This window comes from Sturnira hondurensis, unplaced genomic scaffold (assembly GCF_014824575.4).
Source record: "Sturnira hondurensis isolate 20B ecotype Veracruz unplaced genomic scaffold, ASM1482457v3 Scaffold0020237, whole genome shotgun sequence".
In the NCBI taxonomy this organism is placed as follows: Eukaryota; Metazoa; Chordata; class Mammalia; order Chiroptera; family Phyllostomidae; genus Sturnira; species Sturnira hondurensis.
In genome coordinates, this window is record NW_028092868.1 from 2,470,354 (window position 1) to 2,483,559 (window position 13,206).

General features: G+C 36.4%; 1 protein-coding gene across 2 annotated transcripts in view; it reads right to left on the bottom strand.

Annotated features, from left to right (window-relative positions):
* Positions 1–13,206, bottom strand: part of USP37 (ubiquitin specific peptidase 37) — an 81,051-nt gene that overhangs the window by 45,399 nt on the left and 22,446 nt on the right. For both annotated transcript variants that reach the window (XM_037029165.1, XM_037029164.1), the window contains 3 exons: positions 11,250–11,347; positions 9,916–10,000; positions 4,665–4,823 (listed from right to left, as the gene is read on the bottom strand). In XM_037029165.1, the coding sequence (XP_036885060.1) occupies positions 4,665–4,823; positions 9,916–10,000; positions 11,250–11,347 (342 nt within the window). The remainder of the gene's footprint in view (positions 1–4,664; positions 4,824–9,915; positions 10,001–11,249; positions 11,348–13,206) is intronic.

Genomic DNA, 13,206 nt, shown 5'->3' on the forward strand with positions numbered 1-13,206 from the left:
TCTTCCTTTTAAATTAAATGGCTCCTTTTTTTAAAAAAAGATTTTATTTATTTATCTTTAGAGAGGAAGACAAGGAGAGGAGAGAAATATCCATGTATGGTTGCCTCTATGTGTCCCCTACTGGGAACTGGCCTGTAACCCAGGCATGTGCCCTGACTGGGAATTGAACTGCGATGGTGTGGTTCGCAGGCCCATACTCAATCCGCTGAGTTACACCAGCCAGGGCTATTTTCATTTAAACTTATTTTCCTCTTGGGGACCTTTAATTTAGACTTAATTTCTAATATAATGCTGTTTTTCTTCTCCTCTGTCTTTCTGAGTTCAAGCAACTGTCATTTTCCTCTTGACTGTCCATTCTGATTCATAGTTGGAATTCCTAATTCATGGTGTTTTCATATCTTCAAATAATTCACGTCTGAGTGTTGTATAATAGTTTACTTACAGTTCACGTTGGTTTGGGGTTAGCATTTTTATTGGCCTTAATTTTTTTATTCATGCTAATTTTTTTCCCTTACAGTTTGGCATATTGGCATAGAAAGGGCCTTCTTTTTTTAATGTTCTTACTCACTTGGTGGGTAGGTTTCCTATTTCAAGCACATCCTCTTCTGTTAGTTTAGTAAGATGTAACTTCTTTTTTTTAAAAATATATTTTATTGATTATACCATTACAGTTGTTCTATTCCCCCCCTTCATTCCCCTCCACCCACACACTCCCTCCCCCACCCTTCTCCCCCCTTAGTTTACAACCACGTCTCAAATTCTTTAGATTCTATATTTCCCCCACTATTCTTGCCCTCCCCCTATCTATTTTCTACCTACCATCTATGCTATTTTCTGTACCTTCTCCCCCCTTCTCCTCCTCCCACCCCCCTGTTGCTAACCCTCCATGTGTTCTTCATTTCTATGGTTCCACTCCTGATCTAGCTGTCCTCTTGGTTTGCTTTTGTTTTAGGTGTGTTTGTTAATAACTGTGTTTGCTCTCCTTTCACTGTTAATATTTTTCATCTTCTTTTTCTTATATAAGTCCCTTTAGCATTTCATATAATAAGGGCTTGGTGATGATGAACTTCTTGAACTTGACCTTATCTGAGCACTTTATCTGTCCTTCCATTCTAAATGAAAGCTTTGCTGGATAAAGCAATCTTGACTGTAGGTCTTTGGATTTCATGAGTTGGAATACTTCTTTCCAGCCCCTTCTTGCCTGGAAGATCTCTTTTGAGAAATCCGCTGACAGAGCTACTCCTTTGTAGGTGANGTTCTTCCTTCTGGTCCATTCCATTGATTTGAGTCCCAGTTTCCTTTCCATCACTATTGGTTTCCTGTGCATCTCCCTTCATTTCAATTAGTTTAGCCTTCATATGTTCCTCTAATTTGTGACTATGTTCCTCTAATTTGTGACTATAATCTACCAGTTCTGTGAGCATCCTGATAAATAGTGTCTTGAATTGTGCTTCTGAGAGGCTGGCAATTTCTCGGTCGCTTAGAGTTATTGGCTCTGGGACTTTGAGTTCTTCTTGCACCATCTTTTGGGCTGTTCGTGCCTGTTCCGTAGCAGGATCGGAGCCCTAAAGTGTTCGCTAGAGCAGGGCAACTAAGTCACTGGGTTGTGACGTTTATGTGGGGGCGGGGTCAAAGAGGAACAATTGTGTCCCGCCTGCCGCCGCAGCCCCCACCAGTGCCGCAGCCCCCACCGTCACCAAGCCCACGTGTTTCATTCCACTGCACATGAGTGTGCCACCGCCGTCAGCCCTCCACCACTGGGTTCGCTCCCTGGAGCCTGCGTGGTCCGTCTCACTGTGCGCGAATGTGCGACTGTGGTCAGTCTGCCCCACACCCCGACTGGTTCCGGGCTGCCTGTGCACCTAGGTCAGGGGATCTGTCCTGCCTGACCCTGCTCCGCTGATGGCTCCGCCTCTCTTACTGTCCCCGTTGAACGGTTCGTAGTTGTCGGACTTCCGTATATTCAATTTCCTGGTCTTTGGGTGTGTCCTTGTTCTCCAAACCTTTGTTGTATTCAAACTTGGCTGTGGGAGAAGGCACAGTGTTTCCACCTATGCCTCCATCTTGGCGGAAGTCCCCAAGATGTAACTTCTTTAATGGGTTGTGGTGGTGGTAGGAAAGAAGGTAAGAATATCTTGTCTACCTTTTATTTCAGCACAATCCTTAATTTTCCTCCCATTTTTTCTTTTGCTTCTAAACCAAGTCTTCAGATTTGTCTGATTCTTTCCCCTAAAAGTAATGCTTTTCTGAGAATGTTAGTTCTGATAACATTTACTTTCAAGCTCTTACCTGTAATGAGTGGTAAGAACTACCAAGATCCAAACCTATATTCACCATTATGGTACTTAGTATTTGAGTTTCTCTTGCTTAAGAGCAATTTTTTTTCTTGTGCTTCATCTAAGTCAACTCTTACACGTCTTTTTTCATGGACTTCAGGTCTCTTAAGCATCCTGTCCCTGTCAGTACCTTACTTAAAACAGTAGGAAATGGGAATACAGATGGAATCTGGCTTGTTTCTTTACTTAGAAGGTAGATTAAACATCATTTTCAAGAAACTTGATGAAGAAAGGATGAACACAGATTCTGTGCCAATCTAAGCTTTTAAGTATGCAAGCTGGAGAAAACAGGTTGGAAGTGAAATGTGAGGGTAGTCTCACCTGGCAGTTTTCCATTCTTTTTTTTTTTTTTGAAAAAGTCCTCTGTCCTGAGTACATAGCCTACTTGAAATAGTACACGCTAATGCCTGAAAGAAGTGTAAAAAGAGGAAAACTATTTCTAGAAATTGGTACAGAAAAATTAAAAGAAATACAAAAATTAAAAGAAATACAGAAAGTAGAGAGACTGGAGCACCAAGAGTAACTGTTAAGGACATCAAAAAGCTCTGAAGGAGGTGGATGATAGAGACCAGAAGCAGAGTATAAAATAAACAAAAGGAAGCTATAAAAGTGAGACAGATAAGGTCAAGGTAAGTAAGATCTGGATGAAAAATGATCATAAAATGGGATAGAAAAGACTGATATAACAATTTGAGGCAGACCAATCAGAATGAAGAACCAAAGAAATTAAGAATTAATCGAAAGGTAAACATTTTAGAAGACAGAGCAGAAAAGAAGCTCAGAGAAAAGAACAGTAAGCAGAGAAGAAAGTGAGATGTTTTCACTACAAATTTTATGCTGTTTTCTGTTAAGATATGAAGCATATATACTATGAATAAGCCAAATTGGTAAACACCACTCAGTCAAGTAAAAAAATTATCTTAAACCTGAGTAATTTATGTAAAATTAAAAACAAACAAGCAAATAGGTTAGGGGAAGGCAATTTGGTAAGTGTAATCAAAGATTTCACCTGACTGGTGTGGCTTAGTTGTTTGGGTGTTGTCCTATAAAAATAAAGGTTGTTGGTTCAATTCCCAGTCAGGGCACACGCCTATGTTCTAGGTTCGGTCCCTAGTAGGGGCACATATGAGAGGCAACCAGTAGATGTTTCTCTCTCACATTGATTCTTCTCTCCCTCCCTTTCCCTGTCTCTAAAAATAAATAAAATCTTTAAAAAAAATTCAAAGTGCCTTCCTTTGTCTTAATAACTCTACTTTCAAGAATATATACTATAGGGAAATTCTAGCAAATATTAAAAACATGAATATAAAAATCTTCATTCTAGTTTTGATTATAATGGAAAAAAGAAAAATCTAAATGCATACTAGTGTGGTTGAAGGTTATTTACTAATAATATGAGGATGTTCATGATTAATGTGCAGTGGAAAAAATGAGAGAACAGAGCAGTAACATAGCACAGTGCTTAAGAATGCGAGTGGAGTCCAACTGCCTAGATTTACTACTGCTCTACTACTGACTATATATCACCTTGAGTAAGTTAATTAACTTCTCCAAGGCTTAGTGATTTAAGCTATAAAAGTAGACTTTTAATACCTCTAACTTACTGAGCTGATGCAATGATTTAAAGAAAAAAATCCATTAAAAAACTTAGCACAGAGCCCTGGCTAGTGTGGCTCAGTGGATTGAGTGCAAGCCTGTGAACCAAGAGGTTGCTGGTTCAATTCCCAGTGGTGCACGCCTGGGTTGCAAGCCAGGTCCCTGGTTGAAGGCGTGAGAGAGACAACTGATTGATATTTCTCTCCCTATCCATCTCCCCACCTTCCTCTCTCTCTATAAAAAAAATAAAGAAAATCTTCTTTAAAAAATATGATGTCTGACTGACTACCCTATGAAGTAATCTAAATATTGTGCACAGCCAGATTTCACATTAAAAAATTCCCCCAAAACTCTGCGCTAGTATCTGTCACATAATGAACACTTTAGGTAAGATATTTTTGTGTTGAATAAAAAACATAAGAATGAAGGGACTGGGGAGGATACAAATAAAACTTAATACTGAATTATCTGAGTAGAAAGAAGTGTATGGGATTAGAGACTACTCATTTTCTGCTTTATGATGAATATTTTATATGTATATGTATTCAGAGTTCAAAAATTTGACTAGATAATTGAACTTATTTATGGATGTGATACATCTTTAATAAATGAGCAAATATTTTATAACTATACTTAACATGACTCCTTTCATCATTATTTTTTATACCAATCAAAACATACTTCAGTTGAATCACTTTATAAAAAGAAAGCAAAATAAAGAAATTTACCTACCCCTGAAGTTGCTGTTGGTGAGAGGAAAGGGGTACTCTTGGTTTATTCCAGCCAGTATAATCCTGATTACACCTCAGTTTTTTAACAGAAAGAGGAGCTGGCTGAGGAAGAAATCCCAAACTTCTTTTGGCAGAGGGAATTTGGCTTGGAACATTAGTCCTAAAAAAAAAAAAAAAAAAGAAAATGAAGAAGCAAAAGAATTTTAAATGCTACTTTTTTCCCCTAGTAGATTCAGAGAAGTCAATGTTTAAGGAAAAAAATCTAAATTTGGGGAACTATCAATAATAATGATCAATTAAGGAAAAATTCCCCAAGTTCAAGTCGGTTGACAGCTTGAAGAGGCAGGTAATATTGATTGTACCTACTTAACCTACAATCAAAGTGATCCAAGAAAATGGCTATTCAGATTTATAGTAAAAAACTATAGTTTTACTTTTTATTCATTTTTATCTGCTTTAAGAAGAGCATTAGTTTAGCTAGCCTTAAAAATTTGGGGAAGTTAACTTTTTCCACTATTACAAAAAAAATAACACAACCAATTTACCCAGTCTCTTTTGAGAACTTCCTCCAGTTTACATGCTGAGAAGTGAAAATGTTAGGAGTATTTTTAATTTTCCTAAGATAGTATGATTTTTTCCAAAAACCCACCAATAGTGAATTTCCATCTCTTCACATGGTCTCCCATTACATTATTACCAATCTAATGAGTAAAACATGATCTCATTGTTATTGTATTTTCCTGATTACTACTGAAATAAAAAATGCTTTTATAATATAATTGTTTCCTCTTCTCTGAATTGCTTTTTGTAAGCCCCTGGGTTTTATATTGGGTTCTAAAAGATTTGTGATTTTTTTACACAGTCTACATTCTAATCCTTTGTCTATTAGATATTTTAAGTTTCAATTTCTAAATAGTAAAATTTATTATTTTTCTTTTATAGTTTCAATTTTCATGTCTTAAGAATTATTCTGTAGCTTAAGTTCACAGAAATATTTTCCTATGTTCTCTGTAACATTTTAAAACCTGTTTTCCCTCCTATCTAGGTCTTTAATCTGCTCGGATGTTTATTTTTTGTTATGCCGTGAAGCAGGAATGTGATTTTTGTTTTTAGAAGAGAAAACTGTGTCCAAACAATTTTCTGTCTGGCTAGGCAATCTAATAGCAAGTGTTTGGTTTTGTTACTTTAAAAATATTGTGAAACAGAATATTTATACAAAAAAGTATATAAAAAACATGTGCCACTGTGGTGCAGAATGTCAATAGTGAGGGAAGTTGCATATGTGTTTTATAAAAACTGCACTTTCTGTTCAATTTTACTATGAACCTAAAACTATTATAAAAAACAAGGTTTATTAATTTTTAAAAAAGTGAAATGTAGAGGTTAACAAATTTTTATAAGGCAACACCATCATTAATGTCAAAAAGCCCCAAATGCCTCTTCCCAAACACAACCCTGTTCCTCTACCCTAAAAGGTATCATTAGTTTTCTCAGTGTTATTCCTTTCAGTGAATGCACTCCTAAATACTGTAGTTTGGACAATGCAGGGTATATTTATTTCCATCTTCTTGCTCTCAAACTATCTGCATGTTCTTATTGCAGTTATTTCTTTTATCAATAGCAAATAGATTATTATTCTTCCTTTAAAATCCATGCTATCTTTCTCTTTAAAACATTTAGTATATTTTACAAATAATACCATTACTGATCTGTGTTAATAACTTTAAAAATCTTTGTCTACTAATTGTCATGTTTGTAATTTCTGCCTCAGTACTTGTGAATTTTATCTTGTTGGGTGCTGGGTATTTTAGACTTCTATAAACATTCTTGAATTTTATTCCGGGATGTGGTTAGGTTACCTAGAAACAGTGTGATATATTTTAGTCTTGTTTTTAAGGTCTGTTATGTGGAACCAGAGCAGCAATTGGTCTAAGGGATTGTTTTCCTCACTAATGCGGCAAAACCTTTCTTAGCATTCAAACTGCTTTACAGAATAGGAACTATGCCTGGCTTTATGCGAACTCCCTCATATTATTCCCTTAGATCTTCTGGGTGGTTCTTTCCCTGGGCTTGGCTAGTTTTCTCACCAACATAAGCTGACTGGCACTCAACTGAATACTCAGGATAGACCTGTGCAGATCTCTGCAATTGTTTCTCTGTGCAGTTTTCCCTTCTGGTACCCCTGTGAATTCTAGCTCTTTGGTCTTCCTGGACTCCTAGCTCCATTTCCTGAACTAAGGAAGAGCACAAGGTTTTGCATGGTTCCTCCCACCCAGTGTGGCAGTCTGAGAACTCTCTCTGGGAAAAATGCTCATAGAAGGGGCAGTCGTAAGGCTAATCTCGTTTGTTTCCCATCTCTTAGGGATCAATGTCCCCTTCACTGACTCACTTCCAATGTCTTAAGATCCACTGTTTCAAATAATTTGTTCAGGTTCTTAGTTGTTTCATGGAGGAGGACAATCTGGTCCCTGTTATTCCCTCCTGGCCAGAAAAGAAAGTCATCTTTAACCTTCTAATATGTCTAACTCGTTGTGGCCTCCCTCAAACAAGAAGTTAAAATATTTTAATTTTCCTGTATTCTTCCTCACTCCTGAATTTCTTCTTGTCTATATTCTATTATTACTTTTTTGCTTTTAATACTACCACACCCTCGTTTTATAAAAACTACCAAAATGTATTTCATGCATGGAATAACGGTGGAAGAATAGTAAAGTAGTTGCTGTGCAAAGAGGAAATGCACAACTAGGAGTTAGTAAACAAAGGGGGATTTACTTTTCACTCTACGCACCCTGTCACTTAGTTTCTACCATATGTATTTATTAGTTATACAAAAAAGTTTTCTAAGCATTTAGATTAAAAAATTCACTTTAAAAATTATTTTGCACACTGCTATTTCTTACTTACACTCTTTCTTTTTGATGAATAAATTATCTTTGTATTATCTAAAAACAGCATTATTTGTCTGCATTCTTCAATTATAATTCAGCTGGGTATAGAATTAGTTGATGCTATTACTTAATGTCTTCTGTCCTTACTGTTGCTAATGTCAGTCTGTTTTACCATTATAGATGACAAATTCTCCTGATAGCCTTAAAAAATTCTTTACCCATCATATTCTACATTGTGGATTTAAAAAAAAAAATGTATTTGCTGTTTGGCATATGTTGAGGTAGCTTTTCCATGTGTGGGCTTTTATCATTTTCATCTATTATTTGATAAATTCCTTGCGTTAATTCTCTTTAGTCTTTTTTCCTCAAAAGCTATGAAGGCACGGAAGGTAGACCAAGGAACCCAATATGAATCTCTTAATTTCATTTACATTCATCATCTCTTCTTTGCAGCATTCCACGATCATGCCTGCTTGACCTGCTTAGTAGCTGCCTTAATCTAGACCTCTAATCTGCATGGGACTTCATGTTGGGGTTATGTAATTCTTGTCCCTGTGCAGGTGACATTAAAGCAGACACCATTCTACTACAATTCCCATTTCTGTGTATTTGCTCTCTGCTTAGGGAACATCAGGCAAACAGCACATTTATGGTTTTGCCCTGGTTTACTAGTAGAGGGCAGTTCTACACACCTACCTTCATGTAGCTTCACATAAGAAACCAGTTCTAGTCTGGGGGCAAGTTCAATTCCCAGTCTCATGTTAGTTTTGAAGACCCAGCCCCAGATACACAACTCCTGTCTATGTTTTCCATGTGCCTTATGGAGTCAGTCTTTACTCAGTATTAGTTTTCTCATTGATCTTGAAAATTTCACCCTATCTTTGAGTGCAGCTTTGCATTAAAAGAAAATTTTAATACAATGCATACACTCATTTCTTCTCATTGAGAAGAAATTAGTATTGTATTTAATAAATTATTTGTAAACCAAATTTAGGTATTTAGAAAAAACCCTCAGATTCCTTTAAAACCCTTCTAATAAACAGAAATAAGCCAAACTTCCTTTGTCTTAAATTCAAGTAATTTAGTTATCATTGCAGTCATGAAGTGCTTGAAAAGATACCATCCAAGGCCTTATATACCTGTGTATTAACAAATTCTTTACTTCACCTTAACCACTTTATACAAATGATCAAGATGTTTTTTTACCACTTTGAATTCTAGTAAGAACCAAAATATGACTTAATAGGTCATTCATTATATACCATATTTATTATATACCACCACTACCCTCACTTCTTACATTTACCACTGGCTCCTCCGTGCTGTACTCTGTAATCATGACTCCTTGAAAAGTGCTTACCAGTTGTCTTATGTATTTATATCCAATAGAGCTAAAAAAAAACTATAGATTTGACAATTAAATTTCTGACTAGCCTTTTCCTCTAATGTAAAACTTTTTTTTTTTTTTTAAAGAAAATGCCTTAACTTTTGATAGGCAGCTTAAAAATACACCAGTGACAAAGGCAATTTGTTGACATCTTAATATTTGGGACGATGAAGAATAAATACACTAGTCTAGAATCTGATCATCCCCTCACAACCTGGGGCTCAGGACAAATCTTCCTAGAACTCAGTTTATTTATTCCTTGAAAAACCTAAAAAAAGAAGAGCTTCAACTAAAACATTTGTAGAGTACTTTCTAATTAAAATGTCATTAGTCGCCCTGGCTGGTGTAGCTCAGTGGATTGAGTGTAGGCCTGCAAACCACTTGATTCCCAGTCAGGGCACATGCCTGGGTTGCAGGTCAGTTCCCAGCAGGGGACTCAAGAGAGGCAACCATACGCTGATACTTCTCTCCTTCCCTCACCCTCTAAAGATAAATAAATAAAAAATTTAAAAAAAATAAAATGTCATTAGTCTATGATTCTCATCAATTTTGTTTTTATTTATTTTTTTAAAGATTTTATTTATTTACTTATCTTTAGAGGGGAAGGAGAGAGGGAGAGAAACATCAATGTATGGTTGCCTTTCGTGCATCCCCTGCTGGGAGTTGGCCTGCAGGGAACCAGCCTGCAACCCAGGCATATGCCCTGACTGGGAATCGAACCGCGATCCTCTGGTTCGCAGGCCTGAGCTCAATCCACTGAGCTACACCAGCCAGGGCCAATTTTGTTATTTTAAATCAGGTATTCACTTAGAGTACAATTAAAGATGCAACAAGCCTTAACAATGTCAATGGAACATCTTACAAAGTTGACGTGGAAGAAGAGAGAAGGAAGGCTGTTTACGAAGTCTACCACACCACTCGACACTCTGAAGAAGAGAGCTCTTCAATTCTTCACAGGGCATATAACTGATGCATACCTGTCCAGATTAGTGCTGCCAGAAGAGTAGTCCTTGGATGCAGATCTGCTACCATAAAAGGATGATGACTGCAAAGGTAGAAGCCCTATAAACGAACAAACACAGGAACAACTTAATTCCTAACCAATCACTGAAGCCCAATTAATAATAAAATTAAAATTATACATTAGGCCTGTTTATACTTAACTATTTTCTCCCTTTCTTTTCATTAGTTACATAAAGGTCAAAAGATCAAATACTATGGAAAAGGTTACAATAGTATAATGGTAAAAGGTTACAATAGGCTCCTGCCCAACAAGCTCCAAAAATTTTGCTTCTAATTTCTAACCATTTTTTACAACCTCGTTTTTCTGATTTCCTTTGTAACAGTAGATATTGTTTCTACTACTTTCTTACTTACTCATTTTTAACAGTATCAGTTGATTCCCTATCAGGGAAAATTAGACACTTACATTTTGTTCCATGAACCTTATCACTTGACCACTTCCTTCTCTCTCCTCTTCTACATCAAGTTTTCTAAGATGTACCTTAACTTCAACATTGTTAAGGCTTACTGCATCTTTAAGTATCGTTTTCTACCTATCAGCTTATTATAAAAGTTGAAAACCATTAAGTGAAGTATACATGTTTTATTTTTCAGAAATAAGAATTATACTGGAGATACTTCTTTTTGTAGGAGTCCAATTTCACAACTCTGAACTGCTGAAAGATCATTCTTAGAATCTTGATCAAATGAATTCTCTTAAACTCCCAATTTATCAAAATCATGCCATATTTTAGTTTGCTTCAACTTAATTTCAAGCTGACATAATACTCAAATCAACAGCTGAATCTCTAAGTAGTTCAGAATATCAGGGAGATTGGTTAAGTGTAAGAAATGCTGACAAAAATTCACGGGACAGTCTAACTTTTAGGTTTTGTAAAAACGGTACAGGTGAGGTTAAGCAATCCTTTAGGCAATAATTCCAAGATCTCCTAGAACTTTTAATAAGTAACAACACTGATGAACTTTAATTTCAACCACTTTAACTCCTTGGATTCATTCTAAGGTGCAGGTACTTTGACAATGAAAGAGCTTAATTCTGGGCAGTTAAATAGGAAAGGAGGTAAAGTCTAGATTCTTTGTAAACAGAATAAAAGTTCCCTTATATTTCTAGTACTTTAAAAGTATTTTAGCAGAGTACTGGAAACAAACTGGTGCCCCCAAACTAGTACTGAATTATGGAGTTTTCCTGAAGAACAGAGAGGTTGTGCACCAGTTTAGATTTCTATTTCTAGTCTATACGATATGTACTATAACAAACGAGTAGCTTATATAAAAACCAAACACTTACCTGATGTCCTATTCTCTTCTGACTGTTTCAAACTGAGCTGCTTCTCTCTACTGCTGGTTAAATACTTTCTGGAGGGATCTGTCATAGCCTTGTTGTTCCTAAAGTTAATAATTTAATTCAATATAGACGTGTAAAGATATAGTACTTAAATTTTATTTATTTTTAATTTAATCTTTATTGTTTAGTTCCCTTATACTCTCCTCCCCTCGGCAATCACCACACTATTGTTCATGTCCGTGAGTCCTTTTTCTTTTTTGCTCAATCCCTCTAACCCTTAACCTCCCCCACATCCTGTCATTGTCATCCTGCTCTCCATCTATAAGCCTGTCCCCATTTTCCTGGTTAGTTCAGTTTGTTCATTAGATTCCACATATGAATGAAATCATATGATATTTGTCTTTCTTTGGCTTATTTCACTTAGCATAATGTTCTCTGTACTTTTTAATTTTAAATAGTTGTCACTAAAAATTTTACATTTCAAGTGCTGAATTCATGGATTTGTTTGGAAGTTAGACTACAAAGTTTTAAAAGCCTCAAGAGGTCCAAACTTAAGCAAATGAAAATAAGCTTTCATTACCAAGTCAAAAGCCAATCCAATCCATAACCCCTTAGTAATTAAGCAAAAGCGAAGGAGTATTTTATTTTTATAAAGGTCAAACCAGAGACAGCAAGATTAGATTTTCCTCATTAAAAGCAAGAGCAGATCAAATTACTTAGTTACTAAAAGACCAAAAAATAATCAATTAAAAAGCTACTGGAGTTTGATACTAAATGTTTAAAAAGTAAAACAAAACCAAAATGTTCTTATGAAATACTATTTTCTAAATGTCAACATCACTTAAATTCTTGTGATTAAACTATTTAAGGTTTGCTCTGGCTGGTGTGGCTCAGAGGATTGAGTGTTGGCCTGTGAACCAAAAGGTCTTTAGTTCAATTACTACTAGTCGGGGCACATGCCTGGGTCACAGGCTGGGGGCATGCAAGAGGCAACCAACTGATGTTTCTCTCCCTCCCTTCCCTTCTCTCTGAAAAAAAAATAAAACCTTTAAAAAACAAACTATTTTAAGTCCATGAACATAAAACTTAAGCCTGATTTCCAACATCAGTCTTCCTAAATACCTCAACCTGTGTAAACAGAGTGGGTCCATTCAGATAAATGCTCATGTTTTGATGAAAACTGCTTATTTTAGAAGAACCATCATGAATAAAAGCCCGTAGCAGACAGATTATATGCTCAATCCAAATTACCGTGATTTAATTTTTATATCCCCTCTTTCACACCAACTTAGATATGTTTTCAACATCAGTACCCAGAACTATTCCTATTCTTTTATTTTTATTTCCTTAAGGCAGCAATCCCCAACCTTTGTGGCACAAGGGACCAGTTTCATGGAAGACAATTTTTCCACAGATGTGGGAGGTGGGGAAGGTGATGGAACTCAGGTGGTCACCTTCTGCCATGCGGCCCAGTTCCTCACAGGCCACAGACTGATACCAGTCCATGACCAGAGAGCTTAGGAACCCCCATCTTAAGGGATAGTTTGAGATCACACTAATACTTCATTTCTTGTATTTCGCTGTCTTGCTCACCCCATTCCCTTCCTGATATCCCCTGGAGTCTACCCCCTTAATAAATCACCTGTACACTCATCTCTGTTTCAGGGTCTGCTTTCTGCTTACAACAGCTGGTACTAGGAAGCATACCCTAAGGACAGGATTCTGGAATTGGCTCACTTGTTTGTCAATGACAATGGAAATCCATTGCTGACGATAACACCTCTTGTTATCCACAGTGTATCTGTACTGAATTGGGATGGGATAGAGTAGAAGAGAATATGGCTAATGCATATCTCTAGCATTGGAGAAATGTGGTAGACTGCATGATGAATCTTTCTGGAGTTATAGGAATGTTCTAAAACTGGATTATGGTGATGACTACACGACTCCATAAATTTAC